General features: G+C 46.5%; 1 protein-coding gene across 1 annotated transcript in view; it reads left to right on the top strand.

The window, feature by feature from the left end:
• Upb1 (beta-ureidopropionase 1) overlaps positions 1 to 24,046 on the top strand; it is a 32,947-nt gene extending 8,901 nt beyond the window's left edge. The window contains exons 3-10 of the mRNA XM_028874221.2: positions 813 to 900; positions 8,913 to 9,007; positions 12,506 to 12,667; positions 14,242 to 14,411; positions 19,713 to 19,794; positions 20,398 to 20,440; positions 21,400 to 21,554; positions 23,711 to 24,046. Coding sequence (XP_028730054.1) covers positions 813 to 900; positions 8,913 to 9,007; positions 12,506 to 12,667; positions 14,242 to 14,411; positions 19,713 to 19,794; positions 20,398 to 20,440; positions 21,400 to 21,554; positions 23,711 to 23,821 — 906 coding nt within the window. The 3' untranslated portion in view covers positions 23,822 to 24,046. The remainder of the gene's footprint in view (positions 1 to 812; positions 901 to 8,912; positions 9,008 to 12,505; positions 12,668 to 14,241; positions 14,412 to 19,712; positions 19,795 to 20,397; positions 20,441 to 21,399; positions 21,555 to 23,710) is intronic.
• Positions 24,047 to 24,576: the final 530 nt, after the last annotated feature.

Below are 24,576 nucleotides of genomic sequence, written 5' to 3'. Positions count from 1 at the left end.
CAAATGACAAGTATGTTTTCTTCCTTCCCCGCAAGGAGCCTGCGGGTCCTCTGAGTGACAAACGGCAGAGAAAACAGTACCACAGTAGGAACAGTACTTCCATTGGAGTGCCACACAGAGCTGAGAGAGTTTGTAGAGGGTGAGGTGGGATGAGGATGACATCATCGTCTGGAAGACGGGTGTGTGTGTGTGTGTGTGTGTGTGTGTGTGTGGTGTGTGTGTGTGTGTGTGTGTGTGTGTGTGTGTGTGTGTGTGGTGGCACACTCCTGGCTAAGAGCACATCCCAGGAGATTTAAGATTTCAACCAGCCAGAGAGCCAGATCTTACAGGACAGCAGAAGTGGTAGAGCAAGCCCACTGAAGGCAGGATGCTACAGAGTGGACGGCCCTGGAGTCAGAGAGCAGCTGGCCTAGGGTATGGGAGGGGCGTGTGGGGGGGAGGTGCCTGTGCATGGACACACCCCTGCCCTGCAAACTGGGAGTACAGTCCTACTGATTCACACCGTTCAGCAACACCATCAGAAAGATGCAGTTTCTCCATCACAGGGGGGTAGGGTGAGGTGGGTTGGGGGGTGGTATATGGAGGATGAAGGGTGGGGAGGGGCCCTAGTCCCTATTTTCGGGAGCCCGGAGCTGTTTCCCCTTCATCTATCTTACAGGTTTTAGTCTGATGAAAATAATAAACACTAACCCTCCCGCCCACTTCTGGGAGTGGCAGTTTGGGTGTTCTATCTGCAGAGGGGTAAATTCTTTGAAGTTGTCTCAACAATCTAGGACTGAATATATTCTAATCCTTGCTTTTTAAATCGCCAGGTCTCTGCCCTCCACAAACGCATAGAGGATATTGTTGAGGTGGCTGCAATGTGTGGAGTCAATATCATTTGCTTCCAGGAAGCATGGAGTAAGTCTCTACCATGATTCTTTCTCAGCCATCTTAAACCTCTATGTGTTATCTCAAGAGCATCTGCTGCCTGCGGTTTGGGTTTTTGTTTTTTATCTCCTTTCTTTTTGCTTCTGTTGGTTTTCTTGTTTGTTTGTTTGTTTGGTGATGGTGGGGGTGCTTATTTTGTTTTGTTTTTTGAGACAGGGCTTCTCTGTGTAGCCCTGGCTATCCTGGAACTCACTCTGTAGACCAGGCTGGCCTCGAACTCAGAGATTTGTCTGCCTCTGCCTCCTGAGTGCTGGGATTACAGGCTTGTGCCAGGATGGCTGGTCTAGACAATGTATTTAACAACACTAGAAACGAAGCAGCCGCTGTCTTCCTCCCTCCCTCCATCTATCATTGTGGATCCAGGTGAAATCACCAGCAGCCAACACTGTTAGCCTTTTCTCTTTAGCTCCAGGGAATCAGACCCTGGGCTTTGCACAGACTCAGAACGTGCTCCCTGAGCACCATCCACACCCTTCTCCTTGGTTTTCGTGAATTCCTTCCCCCTAGGCTCCTTCATCGCCTAATGGCAGCTCAGGGCCCTCTGGCTGCCCTCTTTCTATAAAACTGAGTCTTCTGTTGTATACATTTTTGGTACTATGGACCTTTTCCTCATGTTATTTGTTATGTTTTAATAGACAGAGAAATAACATGTTACTTTTGATAACATGGTCTGTTATCCAAATAAAAATAAAAGTAAGTGTTCTCCCAGAGATAACGCTTTTAACACTCAGTGGGTTCCTGGGGAATTTCCTCTGGTCCCTGAATTTTCAGTTTTTCAGACACTTTTTTGTGATGTGTACATACAGGCACGCACATGCACGCACGTGTATGCACCACATGGAGGTGAGAGGAAAGCCGGCAGGACTCGGCTCTCTCCCTCCAGCATATAGGACCTGCAGATTGAGCTCTGTCTGTCAGGCAAGCTCCTTTGTCCACTGACTCATCTCACCAGTCCCCTAATTTTTCAGTTTTGCATCATCTGTGCGCCCTTTACCCCAGAGCACACAACCGCCCTCTACACGTACACCTTCCCCGTCCCATTCCCATTCAGGTTCTGCCAAGCCGTTTTTCCCGGACTCACTTTGCTTCCCCTTAAAGTTGGCATTGTGTTCTACATACAAGTTCTGTCTTACACTTTCTGTGTTTCTAAATCCCTTTAAGCTGTTTAGACACATTAAGTGGTCTGTCAATCCCATCTAAGAAAGAATCCACAGGCTTCCGATGGCTTCGGTCTGAATTAGTTGCCCCCTCTGCTGGCCACTCAGAGAGCCTTCCTGCACCATGAAGGAGCAGCCCTCTCTCTGCTTTTTCACTTCCACTGCAGAATGGTTCCCTGAGAAGGAGCACATCCGAGAGAGGTAAGCCTCTTGACACCTGTGGGTGTGAAGATCTGTGTCTTTACGACTTGCCTAGTGGTTTGAATACATATCAAATTCTAGGTTAGAATTTTTTTCTCTTCGGATACCTTGTTCCATTGACCTCTAGCCTCTTTGAGTGCTTTTGACCGGCTCAACGGTGCTTAGATTTATCTCCCAGTCATTGTCTTTGGTTTGCTTACTTTTCTCTGGAAGGTTGTAAGACTTTTGGCTTTGCTAATATTGCTACAGTTTTGTGAGGGTGTTCTTGTTGTGGGTACCCTTTTCTATCATTATTCTACATACGTAGTCTTCAATATAAATTCTTGTCTCTTTCTATGTCTTCTTGCATTCTTTTATTCTTTACCAAAAAAATTTTACAATCTTAGAGGGTTATTTTTGTTTGTTTGCTTGTTTGTTTGTTTTTTGAGACAGGGTCTCTCTATGTAGCCCTGGCTGTCCTGAAACTCTCTATGTAGACCAGGCTGGCCCCAGACTCACAGAGATACGCTAGCCTCTGACTCCCCAGTGCTGGAATTAAAGGTGTGCACCACCACGGCAGCTGATTTTAGAGTTTAATTTTGTCCTAGAATCAGGCTACACTTCTTCCCAGAAGAAAAGAGAGAAAGTGTTCCGATGAGCTGAGCAGAAAAGGTTGGTTTCGTAAACTTTATGTGAAAACAAAGAAGGGGGAGGGGACTGGCCATTTCGTGGCTGCTTTCCTCGTAAATCAGGGTCAGGGAGAAAGTAACTGAGTGGGTGCCATCCGGGTCCTTTTGAGCACTTTTTTCTGGTGAGGGCAGGAAGCAGAGGGGATGATATTAAAACTGATCTGTTGTAGAAAATGGCCGCCATCTCTTTCCAAAATAAAGACAAACTACTCTTTGGTGCCGTGAGCTTCAGTGTGAGGGATGCTGTGTTGAGTTTTCGTTTGAGCTGATGGGCCTAGACTAAATGTCTTCTTACAATTTTCACTCAGCCTGTCTCTGCCCGCTCCGTAGCCTCACTTCCTGACACTCCGTTGGGCTCCGTCTCCAGCCTAGCTCCAGAATTTTCTCATTTTTCTTCTACTTGTCTACGTTGTCCTTTTGCTTTTCAAACTGTGCATTTTATATTTCTTTTTGCCCCCACCTTCTCTTCTTCAATGTAGACCTGCACTAGAGTGCTTACTAATAACCACATGACAGAGCCAATATTATGCTGTCTTGAAACCTCCTCTACCAAAGAAATGAGTCCATTACTTGTAAAATTTTAAAGTTTTTAAAATCCTCAGCCAAGTTCCTAGAAGGGCAGAGAACAGCCACAGTCTTTGCAAAAATATCACAGGTATACTATCTAGCCCAGCCCAGTTGTTAATATTGTTCTCCTCTAAAAACCCCTGAGTGCAGGGAGGTGGGCGGTGGTGGTACACGCCTTTAATCCCAGCACTCGGGAGGCAGAGCCAGGCGGATCTCTGAGTTCGAGGCCAGCCTGGGTTACAGAATGAGTTCCAGGAAATGCGCAAAGCTACACAAAGAAACCCTGTCTTGAAAAACTAAAAAAGAAAAGAAATCAAAACAAAACAAAACAAACTTCTCGAGCTGAGCCTTCCAAGTCCATGTTGCTCTCAGCCCAGCCTTCCAAGCTCCTACTGGGATGGCCCATTAAGCTCTGCCTATAGTTTTCAGTTTCTTTTCTAGTCCAACGTTCTGAAAGCCATTCACATAAAAACAGCACTTGTCACATCAGTATCCCACTCCTGGTACTGTAGTCCAACTTTCTTTTCTGCCACCAGCCCCAAATAATGACACAGAGACTTATTATTAGTTATGAAAGCTTGGCCTTAGCTCAGGCTTTTTTCCAACTAGCTCTTATAACTTAATTAACCCATATTTTTAATCTATGTTCTGTCACATGGCTCACTTACCTCTCCTCAGTATGGCATGTCTGACTTCCTCTGAGTCTGCTGGTGAAATTCGAGCGCCTGGATTCCTCCTCTTTCCCCAGAAGTCTCACCTATCCTCTCCTGCCTAGCTATTGGCCATTCAGCTCTTTATTACACCCATCACAGCAATACATCTTCACACAGTGTACAAATATCCCACAACACGGTACCAACTTTTGCATTAGTTACTTTTCTATCACTGCCATAAGCACCATGACCAAAAGCCCCTGGGGGAGGAAGGGTTCATTACATCTTATCGGTAAGAGTCCATCCTGGAGGGACGTCAGGGCACAAGCTGAGGGCGGGAACCTGGAGACAGAAACTGAAGCAGAGACCATGGAGGAACGCTGCTTGCTGGCTTGTTCTCCATGGCTTGCTCAGTCTTTCTCATACAACTCAGAACCACCTGCCCAGGGGTGGGGTAGTCTCCTGTGGGCTGGGTCCTCCCACATCAATCCTTAATCAAGAGAATGCCCCTCACAGACTTGCCTCCAGGCAATCGGATGCAGGCATTTTCTCAATGAAGATCCCTCCTCCCAGATAACTCTAGCTTGTGTCAATTGACAAAACTCCACCCAGGACACTCACTGAACCTGAAACTCATCAAGTTGGCTAGATTTTCTGGCCAGTGAGCTTCAGGAATCTGCATGTCTCCGTCCCTACCTCTGCAGCACACCCAGCTCTTTATGCGGGTCCTAGGACTCCAAACTCGGGTTCTCATGCTCACAGAACATGTACTTTACCAAGGAGCCGTCTCTCTAGCCATCATTCTTTCTCTTCTGTTGCCGTATTCTGAATTCATGGGCGTTCCCTTGTTCGGGAAGTCCTCGTTTCATCATCCCTGGATCTTGTCTCATGTTTGCGGCGTCTTCTCCTACCTCCGAGGGTACTGACATTAAATAACATTTTGTCCCCTTGTATGGTCCTTACTTGTTCTGAGCTTCCCCCCCTTTTCATACATCTGCTTATATTTTTAAGGTTGAGGACTGAAGAGTCGAAACTCAACCACAAGTTTTGGGGAGAGGCTTATCCTCTGAGTGCTGTCTAGGGTGCTCTGGCATAGGTAATTCCGATGTTAGTATCTCTGGAATACTTCCTTCAGACTGGTGGGATTCTCTAGAAGAAAATCTACCCTCGTGCCAAGAAGAGGAAGAGGACAAAGGTCACGGTGGTCATTATGTTACTTTCCTTGTTTTTTTTTTAACTTTCCCTGTTCTTACCACATTTATCCTCCACTCTTTTTTTGTTTGTTTGTTTGTTTTTGTTTGTTTTTTGTTTTTTCAAGACAGGGTTTCTCTGTGTATCTTTGCACCTTTCCTAGATCTCACTCTGTAGACCAGGCTGACCTCAAACTCACAGAGATCTGCCTGCCTCTGCCTCCCAAGTGCTGGGATTAAAGGCGTGCGCCACCACCGCCCGGCCATCCTCCACTCTTGTTTGACTCTTGTCTGTAGCTTCCACTAGACTGACTCCATGGGACCATTGCTTGCATTTGTTGGGTAATTTTCTTTTTTGGATTCCTACTTTCACGTGTCCACCTTATCTACAGTGGCTACAGTAATCCCTGATGTATAGGAAACACTAAAACATCCATTGGATGATTTAACCAACTCTTTGCTTTATTGGTTCTGGAACTCCTGCTCCACCAAGAATGCCTAGCAGAGGTACTTCCTCCTTTGGGAGACCCTGGAGACTCCCTAGGGCAGTGGTGGAACTCTGTCCTGTGAGACAGTATGGCTGTCTGTGGTGGTTCGGATGAGGAACGTCCCCATCGGTTCAGATAGTGGAGCACTTGGTCCCCAGTCGGCGTGCTGTTTGGGAGGCTATGGAACCTTTAGGAAGTACAACCATTTTTTTTTTCTATTATCAGCTTGATACAGTACAAATTCTTATCCTAATAGTGAAATGTTTCACTGAGGCTTGCCCAGTGATTGAGTAAAAACCAAAACTTATTATAAGCCACAGTCATCCTAGGGTCTCCCCCCACTCCCAATGTAGCCTCCCTGGTTCTGTGGGTTGCAGTCTGATTGTTCTTTGCTTTATATCTAGTATCCATTTATGAGTGAGTACATACCATGTTTGTCCTTCTGAGTTTGGGTTACCTCAGTCAGGATGATATTTTCTAGTTCCATCCATTTGCCTGCAAATTTCATGCTGTCATTGTTTTTCTCTGCTGAGTAGTACTCCATTGTGTATATGTAGAAGGTACAACCTTAATGGAAGAAGTAGGTCACTGGGGGCCAGCTTTGAGCAATTACAGTCTAGACCCACTTCCTGTTCTCTCTGTGTCTCTCTATCTCTCTCCCTCTCCCTCTTTCCCTGCCCCTATGCTTCCTATGTATGGGTGAGATCAGAAATGTGATCTCCCAGCTTCCTGCTCTGCCTTCCTGCTGCCATACCTTCCAGGCCATCATGGACTCTCCCTCTGGAACTGTAAGCCAAAATAAACGATCCTGTAAGTTGCTTTTAGTTACCATATTTTTATCACAGCAATAACAGAATAACTAATATACCTTCCAAGACCATAAACTGTCTCTTCGCTTTGCTTTTTTTGATACAGGGTTTCTCTATGTAGCCAAGGCTGATCCCAAGCTCAGGATGAGCTTACTTCTTGAGTCCTGGGATTCCAGGTGTACAGTACTCTGTTGGGTATAATCAATGTGTTTTTCTCTAGGCCAGCTGTTCTTAAGAACAAAGTCATGTCTTACTCATGAGGCTGACTCCATGTTAGGTCTAGGAATGTGGAACCCTTCCCCTCTGGTTGAAAAAACTTACTGGGATTTTGTAGCGCCTGCTTCCTTTAATCTCCATCCTATATCTTCTTCTGGCAAATTTATTCACATCGGGATATTTATGTATACAGGAAAAGGAGCCATTCAAAGGGAAACAGAAATTTGGAACCCTTAACAACTTGAAATGAAATCAGCATGGGAAATGTTGTTCTCTGGGGACACTTAAGTCACTTCTTACATTCTGGAAACTGAGAATTAATGGTCATCAGGGAATATTTTTTGTTATTAGCGGTTCTTCTTGCTGGATTCCTTAAAATAGTTCTCTAGTCTGGACTGGAAGGACTTTAGGGAATCTTGAGCCTGGAAGCAAGGTTTCCTGGACTCTGTTGGCAGCATCTGCTGCCTGCTGTGTGGCTGACAGAGCCAATGGTAGCATGCCAGCTCAGGTGTAGCCTCGGGATCGGGCTCACTGAGACTGGGAGCCATGTGAAGCTGTGGCTGCTCTTTCTTTGATGTGAAAGGGAAAAGATCCCACCAGCTTTGCAAGGCATGAGAGTTGAGCTGCCCATTCCCATGGTAGGCGCCATGCTTGGTCACCATTGGCTAGTGTCATGATTCCTAACGAACTCCGTGCCGACGCTAGTTAAACACAACCGGGTCATCTCATGAGGTGATGTGTTTCTTGAAAATGGGCCGGCTCGGAACCAGAAGAGCAACAGCAAACCTCTGGAAACATCCACTTGGCTAGTCAATTTAAAACAAAAGGAGACCTGAGATGGGTTTGGATATGACAGGAAGCTAAAGAGTGCTGACTGAACTCGGCCCAGCAGTGGTGGCGCCCGCCTTTAATCTCAGCACTCAGGAGGCAGAGGGAGGCGGATCTCAATGAGGTTCCAGGGTCTGCAGAGTTCCAGGACAGAGAAACCCTGTCTCAAAAATCCAAAAATAAAATAAATAAATAATGAATGGGCCCAGTACAACATGCAATACTTCAAGTCAAGAAAAAAACAAACAAACAAACAAACAACAAACCAAACTGCTCAGTAGGAAACAACCAGGCAATGGGCAGAGAGTATGAACAGTGAAGAAAGGATGAATCCAGAATTCCCAGGAAGTATGCAACAGGATACTCAGCATGACTAGTAATGAAAAACGTTTGCATTTCTGTAGTGGAGAGTCTGAATCTAGCTAAGTAAACCTTGAGTGTGCTAGATAGGTGCCCTACCACCAAGCTGCTTCCAGGACAAGGAAGACTTAGTCCACCATGCCGAGATAGCAGTTTGCATAGCACACTGGTAGATATAAAGATAACTGCTTTATTACAGGACTTCCGATGTACCCCGGGGTAGTGTGACAACATTGTACACAGCTCAGAGTCCCAGGATCCCCTCCCAGGAGGATCCCTGTGACCCATGCACTGAAAAGTGCTGTGGTGTGAGGGTGACACACATTCTGTATTGTTCCTGTACGTGTATGTATCCAGTGTTGGAGAAAAAGCAAATACAAACCAATGACTTTAGGTTTAGGGATGTGATTCGGTGGTAGGGCATTTGCCCAACATGCGTGAGGCCCTGAGTTGAATCCTTTGCACCAAAAAGAACAGAACTGTGGTGGTATAATCAGTGCTGCAGTGATTAGTTTGCCCAAAGACCCGATTTCGAACTCAGCACCCCCAACACACACATAGCAGAATATAGCCAAATAAACAAACAAAACACAGTTTAACGAAATATTTCCTCTGAATTAAAGCCCTGGCAGGGTCTAGCTAGAGATCATGGAGGCAAATGCCTTTATCTTTGGGCACATACCTCCTGCCCAGTAGTTTTCCAACTTTTGTGGGGTCATTGAATGGCTTATTTCTGAAGAAGTCTCCCTGTCTTCTTCAGAAGAAAGATCCCAGTGATCTGCTCTGGGCTGAGGATGCTCACTAGGGACCATGTGATTCATTCCTAACCTTTCTCTTTTTTACAGACATGCCCTTTGCTTTCTGTACACGAGAGAAGCTTCCTTGGACAGAATTTGCTGAGTCGGCGGAGGATGGGCTCACCACGAGATTCTGTCAGAAGGTGAGACGTGAGCTGTGCTCCGGGGGTGGTGGCTGGCAAACCCACGCAGGTGGCAGAGCACAACCCTAGCTGTCAGATGGGCCCCTTCGCTGTGGAAAATACAGCTGGCGGATGCTTGTTTTACCAAGTAAGATGAGATGGGACTGGGTACTTTCATTGTGGTTGGGTCTACTTTAACTTAAGTTCACAGTTTCAGAGCCAGAAGAGCCCTCCTTGGCTTTATTTGGTGACAGAGCTGCAGCCCAGGGAGGGATGGTTTGGAGTGACTTCATGGAAAAATCGAGCAAATGGCAGAGCTAGCACTCAGAGATAAGGGGCTTTTATCTTTTCTAGACCTTTGCCCGCCCCCCTTGCCAGTTGTTAATTCAGTGAAAGTTTCAACACACAGTCTGTCTCATGGTGCAGAAATTGGTTTTCATTTTTCCCTAATTGAAACAGTTACACGTGATGATCTGATCCCAATTATACAAACTGTCCAGAATAGTCGAAGCTCTGGAGACAGGGGGGAAAGGTCAGGGTAAGAGAGTATGGAAAGAAGGCTGTTAATGGGTGCAGGGATTCCATGAGGGGGGCACAAAATGTGCCAAAATTAGCTTGTTGTAACAACTCTGGAAATTGCACAACTCTGGAAATATGCTAAACCCCCGTGATTTATACACCTTAAAAGAATCACTCTGTGCCGTGTGAATTCTGTGTCAGTAAAGCTGTTATCAGAAAAAAGCCCATACTAGTCAAGGACTTGCTGGTGGTAATGTGTCCTTATTCTCAACTCTAGCAGCGGCACTTTCGTTTCTCTGTTTTTATTCAGACTTTGTACCATGCTTGAGGGAGTCTGGGGCAGAGCCATAGCCGTATTGATTTTTATCAGTACAAATGGTGATTCTAAACATCCGCTCTCTCAAGCTATGGGGGGAAACCTCTCACCGAGTTATTGATTCATTGTTGTGGTAAAAGGAAGGGGACTGGATATTTCCATTGGTAAGCCTAGATTAGGGCTAGAGGGAGAGTGTGATTAGAGCGGGTGTCAGGGAACACTTGTCAACATCAAGAGGGACCAGGGGCCTTCATTAAGGTCACAGGTAATAGTGGCTTAGGTAGTGTAGAGGACAAGTGACCATCCGAAGTTACTCAGTCAACAGGTCCTGGTGTCCATATTGGAGACAGAAAGAATTTCATGCCTAGTATGGCTTGAGTGTGTTCTCCAAAACTGATGGGTTAGAAATATCTGAGTATTGTGAGGAGACATATTATAAAGGTGGTTCGGTCATGAGGATTAAGCTCTTGTGAGTGGATTTGCATCAGTAGTTCCATTTCCTTTTAATAAAAGCAAGTTCAGACTCTTCTTCCTCTCTTGGCTCTGTCTCGGACAATTCCACACAGAGGCCCATCAGCTGCTGGCTGCTGTGTGGTTGTTGTCCTTGAGTCCAGAACTCCAAGGACAAATCTCTGTTCTCTATGAGTTAACTGATCGCTCCTATTCTGTTATAAGAGCACAAAACAGACTAGGTGGCAAGTTATCTTGGTATAGACAAGAAGAATAACGATCATTCATCACAAATGTTTTTGAGACAAGGTCTTACTCTAGGTTTAGTAGCCTGGAACTCACTATGTTACCCAACCCAGTCTCAAATTCATAATTTTTTTCACCCCAGCCTGCCAAGTGCTAGGATTACAGGTGTGAGCTACCATACCTGACTTCATTTTATTTATTTTTAAATACCTTTCATTTATTCTCTGACAATTCAATACATGTATACAATACATCTTGATCCCAAGCTTCTCCTCCCACTCCACAGGACACCCCTGTCTTAGTCTGGATTTCTTCCCCCAGAGCTGAGGACTGAACCCAGGGCCTTGTGCTTACTAGGCAAGCGCTCTACCACTGAGCTAAATCCCCAACCCCCAAGTCTGGGTTTCTATTGTGAAGAGACATCATAATCATAGCAACACTTATAAAGGAAAACATGTAATTGGGGCTAGCTTACAGTTTCAGAGGTTTAGTCCATTATCAGCATGGCAGGAAGCAGGGCAGTATACAGGCAGGCATGGTGCTGGAGAGGCAGCTGAGAGTTCTATATTCTCATCCTCAGGCAGCAAGAAGATAACTGAGTTCTACACTGGCCATAGCTTGAGCATATGAGACCTCAAACCCCGCCCCCACAGTGACACACTTCCTCCAACAAGGCCACACCTCCTAATAGTGCCACTCCCTATAGATCAAGCATTCAAATGCATGAGTCTATGGGGGCCATACCTATTCAAACCATGGCCTCTTCCAAACTTTGAGTTCTCTCCTTGATTTTGGTAACTCAAGAATCCAATTTTTTTAATTGTATGAAGAATGTAAAACTTGCTGTCTGCCATGCTTTTGCCTATGTGTCCCCACTGCTGTCCCCATAAGAACTCTGGCATCAGGAATCTAAAATACTATGTCCATTAGAGAGTCTCCTGGTGCCCCTCCCCTGCGGCCCCTGAGAAGCACATTTTTCTTTCTATGTCTGTGAATTTCATTACTCCAGGGTTCCTTTACGGGTAAAAGTCATATATTGCATTTTTAACAGGATGATAACATTTAGCATAATGCCCTGAAGGTTCCTCAGTCTTATAGCGTGTGATAGGAATTCCTTGAGTTACACAGGTGAGTAAAAGCTCATTGTCTTCATGCACATGTTTTGTTCGGTCCTTCATCTGATGATGGACAGTAAAGCTGCTTCTACCTCTTGGCTCTTAATGATAACAAATGGTGCTTCCCTGATACAGGTTCATCATTGCATAGACCTGTCTCCCTGAGTGCCTGCTGTTTTAGTCTTTGGGCATACATGCACAAGTGGTATTGTGTCATAGTTCTCTGTTTCACATTAAGGAACAGCCATACAATTTCCCTGAGTGTCCATATCACTTTATATTTTCATCCCAGCATTGCACAAGGGTGATTATTCATATTCATTCATTCTCTCTCTCTCTCTCTCTCTCTCTCTCTCTCTCTCTCTCTCTCTCTCTCTCTCTCTCTCTCTCGCTTTCACTCTCTCCCCACAGGGTCTCACTATGTAGTACTGGCTGGCCTAGAACTTACTGTGTAGACCAGGCTGGCCTCATGACTATTAGAATTAAAAGCATGTGCCACCACATCTGGCTATTGATTATTCTAACATAACCAGCTGTAGGCATCAAGACAACACTGACATTTAGTACTTTTAAAAAAATTTTGCTGTGGCCGGGCGTTGGTGGCGCACGCCTTTAATCCCAGCACTCGGGAGGCAGAGCCAGGCGGATCTCTGTGAGTTCGAGGCCAGCCTGGACTACCAAGTGAGTCCCAGGAAAGGCGCAAAGCTACACAGAGAAACCCTGTCTCGAAAAACCAAAAAAAAAAAAAAATTTTGCTGTAAGTAACAGCTGCAAACAAAGTCTAATTATTTAGGAACATCATTAAATTCTTCTCTAGTTAAAAAAAGTAACAATTTACTCGAAAGAGGAACTTCATGGTTTTCCATTCCCCAGTTGGCAAAGAAGCATAACATGGTGGTGGTGTCTCCAATTTTGGAACGAGATCGAGATCACGGGGGAGTTCTATGGAACACAGCTGTGGTGATCTCCAATTCAGGACTAGTCATGGGAAAGACCAGGAAGAACCACATCCCCAGAGTGGGTGACTTCAATGAGGTGAGTGCCAATCAGAGTTCAGTGGGCTTTTCTCCAGGAGAAATTCTGTATCGGGGGAGGCTGTGACATCAGACACTTCAGGGTAGTGCTGTTGCAGTGTTCGGAGAGTCTGATAGTGTGGCCCTGCATCACATGGACATGAGATGCTTAGAGTCACAAAAACTTTTAGCAGCATGGGATTGATATATACATCATATGTGTGTGTGCAGGAACGCGATTTGACTTTCTGCAATATTCCCTCAAGGTAATTGGTTCATAAGCTAAAATGCAGATAAACAGTACACAAACATGAGATTGCTTCTGTGAGCCCTTGTAAAGGGGCTCTGAGCTCCCAGGCAACCATATATAATCTTAGTTTTAGTGGATGCTGGTCTTTGTGACTTACGTGGTATCTCAGTTGGCTCCTGTTCGGGTGTCTTTGAATGTGTCTGTGTACAACGGTGGTTACACAGGACTCCTTAGACTTACTAGTGATTAGAATTCTGGGAGAAGGGCTATTTTGATTGGTAAATGCCAATTCATAAGTAGTGGGTGGCGGCAGTGGAGGGCTTTTGAAAGAGAAAAATGAACTTTTCATAATGCCAGGATCCTAAATCTGAATTTGAACGTGACTTTTCAAGAGGACCAATAGTTCGGGATGTGCTGCCCACTTTCTTAGCCCCCACGCCGATTCCTTGGTTGGGAATTTAGACTGCTCTCAGGCTGGTCAACAAGGTGAGAAACCATCTCCAGGGCTACAGGGAGAGAGAAGAGCTGGTGTTTCTCAGTAGCAGCTGGAGGTGGGGTGGGACAGACACACTCCTCACCTGTTTACCCTGGGGTTAATCGTTAGCTCTCTGCAGAAACCACTGGTCTGAGTACAGCAGGATCTGCTCAGGGTCCACTATGTACATATCCTGGTTGCTCTCTAACTCAGGCAATTTTTAATTAATCAATGCATGAAAGCTAAAAGCTCTAGGAGCAGATCTGTTTGGGACCTAACTTGCCCTCTAGGCTCCCTTCAACTATATCCCCATCAAGTCCCAGAAGTGGCAGTTTCGGGACTCAGGTGGGGAGAATACGGTTCCCATCTTCTTGTCCTACGGAGAACCCTACGCAGGATGCCCAGGCTGCTATGTGGAGGGTGTGTGTTTTACTCTTAGATTTGGTCTTAGTCAGTTGGGAAAGTCCCAAACGAATTCAAGTGACATACAGTTTCCAAAAACGAAGAGTTACTCTGGGTGGGTCTGGGTCTTTTCACCTCTAGCATTCTGTGTAAAGATGTATGGTTGGTAACTTATCTTAACGTTGACCTGACCACAACCTTTTCTTGTATCATGATTGAAACCTTACCATAGGTTATCCTGGAAATCACGTGACATACCACAAGCCAATCGATCGTGGGTTAAATACCAGGCCATTGAATTTGCCCCATGAGGTTGTGTTGTTATTATTATGTCTGGGTTTTAAAACAGAGTCACACCCTAATGTTAATTTTAGATAACTGGTGATATTCACTTCCGCTGAGCCTAAGGAAAGCAGAATTGCTTCTGCTCTGAGGCACCAATACATGGCCCTCTGTTTGTGCTTTTCAGTCAACTTACTACATGGAAGGAAACCTGGGCCACCCCGTGTTCCAGACCCAGTTTGGCAGGATTGCAGTCAACATTTGCTACGGGCGACACCACCCCCTCAACTGGCTCATGTACAGCCTCAATGGAGCGGAGATCATCTTCAATCCCTCAGCCACCATTGGAGAACTCAGGTCACTGGCTGGGAGAGATCTGGGGGGGGAGGCTTTCTGGGCCTCATACACCACCTCAGGCCCAGGGTCAACCTGTGGGGTTCAGACATGGGTTTAGTAAACTGTAGTGAGCAGGTATGATCATCAGGATGTCTTAGATCACAACCGTCTGATTGGATGTTTCACAATTAACCAGATTTTCAGTCGCAGGGAAAAAGAAATGCCCAACATGACCATTACACAATCTGACCTCCCCAAAGAGCCATTCTACCATTGGCAGCAGCCTTTGCTGGGAGTCTGAACACTGGGAGAAAGATGATACTCTCACTCTCCTTCGTGATGGTCCGGAATCTCAAAGCCTGACTTCTCAGTGGGGCAAAATAGGCTCCTGGCCAGCGTGGGTTCCTAGACAGGGGTCTCCAGAATCCTGAACCTCAACTCTGCCACGCCCCGTAGAAAGGGCAGTCCTCCAGAGGAGTGGAGCAGAGGAACAGGGGATAATCCAGGAGACTTGTTTTAATCGGTGAAATAATATGTCACAGGGGGGCTGGAGAGATGGCACAGCAGTTAAGAGCACTGGCTGCTCTTCCAGAGGACCCGGGTTCAAGGCCCAGCACCCACATGCAGCTCACAAGTGTCTGTAACTCGAGTACCAGGGGATCTGACACCCTCACACAGACGTACATGCAGGCAAACCACCAATGCCCATAAAATAAAAATAAATCACAAATTTAAACAATAATATGTAACAGGAAGTGTTGGAGTACCAGCCTCATCTCCAATATGGCTAATACTGCTTTGTTGTGGTGTCGCTGAGGGCTGGAGCAGGCTAGCGATTGGGCGGGACTTGCAGGGCAGGGAGTCAGCTGAGATACCCCACATGGCTGGGTGTGTACCACTTCTTCCTTCCCCTTTGGCTAACCATTTGGGAGGTGTCCAAGTGTGTCTGTCTATTTTCTCATTGCCGTGAATGAATGGCTGACAAGACTCGCAGCTCGAAGGTTTAGGTCATTATGGTAGAGAAGGCAAGAGGAAAGTGAGGTGGCTAGTGGGTCACATTGTGTCTGCAGTCTTTATATATATGCATTTTATTTTATGTGCACTGGTATTTTGCTTATGGAACTGGAACTGGAGTCACAGACAGCTGTGAGCTGCCATGTGGGTGCTGGGAATTGAACTCAGGTCCTCTGGAAGAGCAGTCAGTGCTCTTAACCGCTGAGCCACCTCTCCAGCCCCACATCTGCAGTCTTAGGAAGCAAAGGGACATCAGTGTTGGTACTCATCTGGTTTTCTCGTTTCCCAGTTTTTATTTAGTCCAGGACTCAAGCTCATGGTCTGATGCTGACCAGATCTAGGGTTTAAGCTGGGTCTTTTTTTTTTTCCTGTGGAAACTGTCTATGGAGATGCCCTCATAGACTCACCCAGAAAATGTCTCAGAGGTGATTTAAAATCCTGTCAAGCTGACAAAGCAGAGTAACCATCCTAAGTCCATTCGCTGTCCTTGACACTCAAACACATGACGTTTAACTCTTAACATTTCACTGTTGGTCTTCAGGCCTGGTGCCTGTCTCATTCTGCCAACAATCTCCTGTAGTCTTAACAGTTCCAACATTGTTCAGAAATCCAGTGTCTCGAATCTGTGCATCTCTGTGGGCTGGGGGGCGCGGGGAGGGCAGGGTGGATCACAGTTCTAATACACAACAACACAGAGCAAACATTCTGATTTTAAAAGGGAGCATCACAAGGGAAAATCAGACCAAGTAAGACTGGGGTCCCGCAGAAAAAAAAAAAAAAAAAAAAAAAAAAACCACCAAGTCTTGAAGCTCCATGTCTGGCTTCTGAGGCTCTTGACGGCATCACCTGGGCTCCTACAGTCTTGAGTAGGCCCTCTCTTTTGGTTCTGTCCTAGGCAGACCATGTAGCCTCTCTGTTGAGCTCCTTCCCATGCCTACAGATTTCTTCAGTTGATGTCCCACAGCCCCCACATCTCCAGTGTCCTGGCGTCTTCATAGCAACTTAGGTTTCGAAGCCTCATTCATTGGCCTTTAAGGGCCCCATTGCAAGGAATCTGACCCTGCTACACACTGCCTGGCTTCTGTGGCTTTCTGGAATCTTGACATAAGATATCATGGCCCCATGCCTGAGAAACCAGTACCATGTAAACAATGTTGCCAAATCCTGTTGCTTGCATGAGATGTAGCCTGTCCCCCTTTCTACTACAGCCACAGAGGCCTCTGTGTGCCTGGTCTCTGAACCTGTAGAAACACTCCCCAGAGTAGTGGTTTTCCAGCATAGAACCCTTTCCGAGGGCATTCTCAATTCTGTCTCTTTCCTTTTAAATAAGTTTGATTTTTCCAAGCTGGATTCTGCCCTCAGGACACCCTTGTCTCCTCTCTTCCTCCCTCCTTTCCTCATTCACCCCCTTTTTCTCTCACTGTAAATGTGGAAAAGTGCAGAGAGGTGTAACCATGCCAAAACTAGAGTGCTATGCTATCTTGAAATTTCCTTGACCCGACACATTCGTTTCAAATTCAGCTTTGTTCAAGATTCCAACTAAAGTTTATTGGCATGGATATGTCCTCATTCTTTGCCAGAATCGAAAGTGAATGGTATCTACCCTACTTCTTGATAGAGTCCTTATAGGAACTTCATGAGCAGAGTCTTCACCATCTGAATTTTTATCAGCATTCAGGCCTTTTAAGTTCTGACCAAAATGGCCCATTAACTCTCCTTAGAACAGTCTATGGCATCTCTGGTCCATACTTCAGCGTTCCCTCAAAAGGCCTATGAATGATATAGCCAGGTTTCTCAAAGCAAAGGCCCCACCTTCCAATATCAATTATCGGAATAGTTACTTTTCTTGTTACTGGGACCAATCGTCAGACCAGAAGGAAAACGGGTTTATTTTGAAAGCATACGGTTTTGTGGTTCAGTCCACGGCAGGTAAAGCATGACAGTGGGAATGTGAGGTCTGTACCTGCAGGGGGGTGGCAGAGATTAATGCCACTCCATCACCTTTTCCCTCCCTCCTTTTAATTCATCCTAGGACCTTAGCCCATGGCATGGTACTGCCCATTTGGATAAGGGTGGGACACTCCTCAGTTAAGTCTCTCTGGAAATCTCCTCGTACATAGTCTCAGAAGTGTATCTCCTAGGCGATTCCAAAGTGTCATTACAAGTTAAAAGAGCTCTGGGAATGTATGTGCGAACACCCCAACCTGGGGCTGCCTTCCTCCAAAGCATGATGGATGGGTACAGCAGGAAGTACTGACTTCTGTTCTGTGTTTAAGATGTCTGTGTTCTGTCCCAGTAGGGTTCGGGTCATGGGAAAAGCTCTACACTCTCAATGGATTTTTTTTATTCAGTTTCTTCTAAATGTCAGATGCAACATTTAATTTACTTTCGCTTTGAAGCATGGTGCTTGTCTTTTGAATAACATTCCTCCACATTCAGAATTTTCACAGCAGGCCCCTAATAGACCTAGAATTTAGTTATCCAGTTACTTATGTTGGGTGCATACAGAGGGGTGGTCTGGGTCTGGGAGGGGTGCTTTTGGACAGAGGAACAAAGATCATAGTTTGGATCTTCCCTCAGGGTTTCCACTCTGAAAACATATCTCCTGGTGCTTTGAATGCAGCTAACTGTCCATTGTCAGTAGAAAGGCAAGATGGTCATTAAGTCACTCATCTACTAGGTCTTAGTGGAACCTTGGGCCACCTTGTGGAGTATCCCCCCTTCTACCAGCTATGTGTAAGACTTTTGGAAAGGGACTGGAAAAAATAGCTTAGAAGGTAAAGGCACCTTCTGCCAAGCCTGATGACCTGGGTTCAATCCCCTGGCCCCACATGGTAGAAGGAGAGTATCATCTGCCACAAGTTGTCTCTTACCTCCATATTCATACATACAAAATAAATAAAATATAACATAAAAAAATGTAAAATGCATTTGGGGAACTCCATCTTCTCCTGAGGCTTCCTTAGAGGAATCTGAAGTCTACTTCCTGGGCACATGGGTGTGAACCAGCTTCTGAGTAAACCCAGAGAGCTACCTCATGTTATGCATGTGAAGGCCCTCCCCAACCTTGTTATCTTGAACTTTTCTCAGCTCCAATTGAGCAAACAGAAGTAACCCAAAGTAATATGCACGTTAATTCTTATGTCCACAGCAGCCTGAGTGAAAAATGATTGGTTTTTCCTTCCTGGGCTAAGAATTGCCCAGCCTTGGCCTTTCAAGGGCATGGTGAGCTGGAAAAGCTGCGCTGGTCTCTGGGAGAGCAGTGTGCTTAGTGGGATGAGCACTTCAGTTCATGCCCTTTGCCAGTTAATTGCACTTGTAGAAAGGTAGCCTGAGGAAGTGATGTGAAGAAGAGCAAAGTGACGTGTGAGATGTGTTGTGGTAGTGGTGGTGACGGTATCCGTAACGGAGCAGCTGGCAGCCACAGAAATGTCGGGGTTAAGTAAATTTCAACCCATTTCTTCTGTGGGCGAGTGACGCTAAAATGAGCCATTATGAAGATAATGCAACGTGGTGATAAAAAGAAAAAGTATGAGCCATGAGGAGACAGGAGATGTGTCCCCCACTATGTGTGGTCAGAATTCTGACTCTCCCCCCCAACCATGGGCAAGTGTAGTCATAGAGGATGGGGAAAAAATAGCAACTAGTTTATTAGACTGATGAGATTCTGGGAAATTTCCTTAAAGTATTTATTTAAGTGGTTGGGTTTTTTTCTCTTTTCTTTTTTTCTTTCTTATTCTTTTTTTAAGTACAGTGTTAGGCAAACCCCTGTGCTGTGTCACAGTTTCCAAACCCATCCCCCATGAGCCATGCATTAGCTCCCTAAGAAACCCATAGCTCCTCTCTGATACTTACCAGCCTTCCGTTCAGCTTAGAAGATGGCTTCCCTGGGAAGAATAAAAACACGGACATGACCGTTAACAAAATAACCATGCTTTATGCCATTCAAGCTGCATCATCTCACTTGGATGTTTCGGGGGTGACTGAGACTTAGGATAAAGGCTGTCTGGCCCCCAGTAGACTACGGCAGTATGGATTCTGCCTTTAGCTGGCTTTCCCTAAGAAGCTGCTGTTGACTAAGCAAGGTGTTGACAAGCTGGTCCGCTCGTGGGACTGTTGTCCTAGCTAGCTCAGGCTGGCCGGGTCCTCACTGTGTAACCTGGGCTGGAGTCTAACTCACAGGCCTCTTGCCTCAGCTTGCTAAGTGCTAGATTGGTACCATGCCCGGCTGCGGGCTGCATGTTAGAGCTGAGCATCACCGGAGTGGCCGAGAAGTCTCCAATCTGCTTCTTCCTCACTCTCCCACAGTGAATCCTTGTGGCCGATCGAAGCCAGAAACGCAGCCATTGCCAACCACTGCTTCACTTGCGCCATTAACCGTGTGGGTCAGGTATGCGCCTGAGGGATAGTCAAGGAAAGGGGCCCCTGACTGATGCCTTGGATGGGACAATTCACCTGTCTTCTTGCCCCCGCTGCATACATGCCACAAACTTTGGAGTCCCAAGGGGGGAAAAAACTTGATCTGGTAGTTTTCTTCTGGTTTTTGGGCTTCTCATTTTGCCTCTCTTCTCCCATCCCGTCCCCTCCCCTCTCCTCCCTTCCCCTCTCCTCCCCTCCCCTCTCCTCCTCTCCCCCCTCCTCTTTCCCTTTCTCAGTGTGGGGTGTTATTTCCGAAGGCAGGCTGACCTCACATACATTGCCCAGCCCTGAGAATTGCAGGTACCTAGTGTCTCCCTGTTCCAGAATTATAAACCCAAATACAAAATCCAGGTCTTCCCTTGCCTGTCACATTCCTTGCTGGCTTCCTAAGGCGCAATGGTGGCCTGCTGAATTTACCAATCGCTTGCTGATTGCCCAGAGTGCAGACCCTTGCATCCTTTTAACTGTTTGCTGCTTGGGCCCCTTGCTGCTCTTGGTCCCGCTGGGTGATCTGGAATGACTGTCCTGGTGCTGCCACCTAGAGGTTCATCTTAGTCTTGCACTTAATTCACAGGAACACTACCCCAATGAGTTCACTTCTGGAGATGGAAAGAAAGGTATGTTCATAAACATTCCTGTTGCTGGGCCTCATCTCCCCTGCTCCACCTGCTTCCTCTGGGAGGGGTCCACTCCATAGTCTGTGCCTGCTCATTGGGCACCTAGGAAGGGATCACTGACAGGTCTCCTCTGCTTCCTTGTGTGTCGTTTGGGAAACTATGGCTGGGGTGTGGATCCTCACGGGTGGCCACCTTGTTCCCCAACTGGGGATCAAATGGGAATGGATTGATCTCACTGTCTCCCCAGGCCTTGTGTGAAACTGCGCAGTGAAATTATGGGGGACCCCTTTGTGAGCTCTCTAGAAAGTGGGGGGACTCTCACATAGGTCCCCCATCTTTCTTCTTTCTTCTTCACCCACCCAACTGTACTGATAGTGTCTCCTGAGTCAGCATAGACTGCCACAGGTTCTGGGGTCCACAGGTGGTTGTGTTCTGAAGGCAACTACCAACACACCTCTGCTAGAAATCCTTCACCCTGAGGTCCGGCCTCTCCAGCCAGGAATGTGAGAGGGAAGTCCTGTGTCACTCACCAAAAGGGTGTTTCCCCTGGCTCAGTGGGTCCCCCTCAGAAAGATGCAAAAGGATGAACACAACTGTTTCTGAGATCCCTCCATCTGGAGTCCCAGATGGCACTCCAAACTTGTAGAGGTTCCCATCCCAGATGCATCCTGATGATGGATAAAGAGAAGATGTGGGAAAAGAGGTTCTGGAACCTGCCTTAGAGGGGGCACCTCACTCAGCTATGGTGGCCTTGAGTTCCTCAGGGCAGCGGGTAGATGTGAAAGCAAAGCTCTGTCACCTTCTCTAAGACCTCTAGACATGACAGGGGAAACTGGCATTCGGCAGACACCCGGCTGGTACACGGGTGACTTTCTCTCCGGTATCCTGCCATGGGCCTGCACTTCCTCATAGCCCACACTGTGTACAAGCTCATGGCTGCCTCCCTTTGCTCCTTAAAGCTCACCATGACCTTGGCTACTTTTATGGCTCAAGCTATGTGGCAGCTCCTGACGGCAGCCGGACCCCTGGCCTCTCACGTAATCAAGATGGGCTGCTGGTCACTGAGCTCAACCTCAACCTCTGCCAGCAGATTAATGATTTCTGGACTTTCAAGGTGGGTACCCAAGTCCCCTTCGGTTGCCCTGCTACTCTGCTTTGGTCCCCATCCAGTTGCAGGCACTTCAGAGGCCTGGTTTGCTCTGACAGGCAGTTGGAAGGAGACACCAACTCCTCACCATGCAGCAGCGCTTTCCTGAGCAGAGGGCCAGGACTCCGCTGGCTGTGGGAGGAATCTCTGGATGGAAAGATGCATGAGCCAGAGATCTCAATGCATTCTCCTTCCATTTGATTTAGATTCTAGGCGTCTTCACACGAATTAATCTCAATTTCATTTGTCTAGAGAATACAGTGGGCTGGCTTCTGTAATCCATTTTTTTCTTTCCAGGCATTTGCACTTGTCACAAGATAAATGTGCATGTCTGGTTCTGCCTGCCACCAGGCTCCAGAGTCTAGGCATGGAGACAATAGTGGCAATCAGGTCACGTGGATCTTTGCCTGGCTCTGACTCCACCTTACTCGGTTCCTTTGGGGCAAACATCTTCTGTCCTTAAGCCTTAGGAGCAGTCTCAAATGCTGCCTATGGTGTCTGAGAGAGCAGGTGCCTGCCACGCTGGGATGAGACAGTGGTGGCCAAGGCCAGGACCCCTAGAAGGACTCCTGACTGCAAGGCTTGTTACACTCGCCTCCAGCAGTTACAAACAGAGAAGATGAATGTCCCACTCTGTGTGACTGAATGGCTTTGCAAAGTGTGACTGGAGGAGCCCAGATGCAGACTCTGAACTCTGTCCCTGACTTTATGTGAGTGTGAATCCTTGGTCATATCCAGAGACTCAGATTCTCATTGGACAGACAAGATACTACCTGTGAGAAGGTCTCCTGACCTCCCTGTCCTCTTCTTGGGCAGTTGAAGTTAATGCAGGATTCCATTTTAGTCAGAAGTTGGAGCCAAGAATGTGGCCAGCTCTTTTGCTAAGTATCTCCAGGAGCAATGAGTGGTTTCTCTTTAGACCCTTTCTCAAAACAAAAGCCTTCCCAGTGGTGATGGATGTGAGTTCACGCTTCTCTCCTGACCACACCTCCTGAACCAAGAGGTCACAGTCAACTGGGCAGGACTGTGTGAGTCATCTCACATCCTTGAACTTCACTGGCATCCATGCTGAGGTCATAATGCAATTATTTGTCTTCATTACTGTCTGAAATAGCCCTGTCAATCAGCATGATGAATGTATTTTCTGCACCATGGCTGCCCCCTAGTGGCCAGAGGTGGTGGCAAGACAGAAATAGATTTTTAAATCTTTCCAAGCATGTATAATGTTGTGTGATATTTTGTTTGTGTTCTGACAAATAAAGCTTGCCTAGAGATCAGAGGGCAGAGCCAGCCACTGGTTAACCACAGAGGCCAGGCAGTGATGTCACACACCTTTAATCCTAGCACTTGGGAGAAGGAAGCAGGAAGATCAGGGGTTTAAGACCACCCTGGGCTACATAAGATTGATCTAGGCTAAAAGAGAAACAGAGCTGGACAGTGGTGGTGCAGGCCTTTGATCCCAGCACATGGGAGGCTCATGCCTTTAATCTCAGCACTAGGGAGGTGGAGACAGGAATATGAGGCAAATGGAGACAGGATGCTGGCCATTCAGTCTAAGGATTTGTAGAGACAGGATCCCACCCATTCAATCTGAGATTTCATAAAGGTAAGAAGTCTCTAGTGGCTGGCTGCTCTGCTTCTCTGATCTTTCAGTTTTCACCCTCAATATCTGACTCTGTGTTCATATTGTTATGACTAATTAGGATTGTGCTTCATCTGGCACCCCATGTTGGGTGCCATATGCAAAAAGAGGCTTCTCTGTCCTGCCCTTTTCCATAGCCACTTCTAAATAATCACTCAGAGGACGGTATTATGAATGTTTGGCCAGTAGCTCAGGCTTACAACTAGCTAGCTCTTACATTTAAATTAACCCATTTGTATTAATCTATTCATGGCCATGTGGCCTGTGGCTTACTGGTTCTCTAACATCTTATTTCTTGGATGGGTGGATTGCATCTACCCGACTCTACCCTCCTTCTCCCTGTATCTCTGTTTGGCTTTCCTGCCTAGCCTTATTCTGCCTGGCTATAGGCCAAATCAGCTTTATTTATCAACCAATGACAGCAATATGTATTCACAGCATACAGAAAGACCATCACACAGCATGTATGTTTTGTTTTCAGATGACTGGCCGACTTGAGATGTATGCCCGGGAACTTGCTGAAGCTGTTAAACCTAACTACACTCCCAACATTGTGAAGGAAGACCTGGTTCCACGCCCTAGCTCGGGTTAAGTTTGGAGACATCACCAGCCCCAGTGGCTAAGTTTTAAAATGTATTTGGGGACTGGGTGGAGGTGGGATTCAATACCCAGGCAGGAGGAGGGTAGAATGGGCAAATGTATGGGGGTTAACTGCTAATAATTAATGCGTGATTTTCTTCTGGGAACTTGAGAATGTTTTGGGATTCAAAAGAAGACTCAACGACATTGAAATTTTATTAAATGAAACTGGATTGCATATGTTGAAAGTGTTTTGTTTTGTGTTATGCAAATTCTACCTCAATCTAAGAAATCCCTAGCTGTGAGTTCATATCCAGGCCATTGAAAGGAGCTGGCACAGAGGAGGATGAAAGAGGGGTATACCTGGGAGTGAGCAGCTTTGATTGACTCCCCGGCTTTCCACCTCTGGTTTCCATGTGTGTCTATAATGAGATGCCACACGGACCAGGCAGACCTCAGGCTGAGTTCTGATTCTGGGTCTTCAATACTCCTTCCTGTTGTCACTCTCCTCTCCTCCATCCTGATCCAGTCTCAAGGCCCCATCAGCTTCCTTGAGGGTCAATTTGGAAAACTGTGTGCTAGTAGGAAGAGGGTCAGGGCAGATGAGAGTCACAGAGGCTACAGCATGACTGTGAATAGATGGGCTATCGTTGAGTAAACTCAACTCATCCTAATTCTTCAGGCAGGCACAAACCTAGTGTATGTAAAGGGTCTGACGTGGGAGGCATGGTCCCACTGTATTTCCCTGGCTGGCCTTGAACTCTAAGG

The sequence above is a fragment of the Peromyscus leucopus genome, chromosome 16_21, assembly GCF_004664715.2.
Source record: "Peromyscus leucopus breed LL Stock chromosome 16_21, UCI_PerLeu_2.1, whole genome shotgun sequence".
Classification (NCBI taxonomy): domain Eukaryota; kingdom Metazoa; phylum Chordata; class Mammalia; order Rodentia; family Cricetidae; genus Peromyscus; species Peromyscus leucopus.
This window is presented reverse-complemented; position numbering and strand designations above follow the sequence as displayed.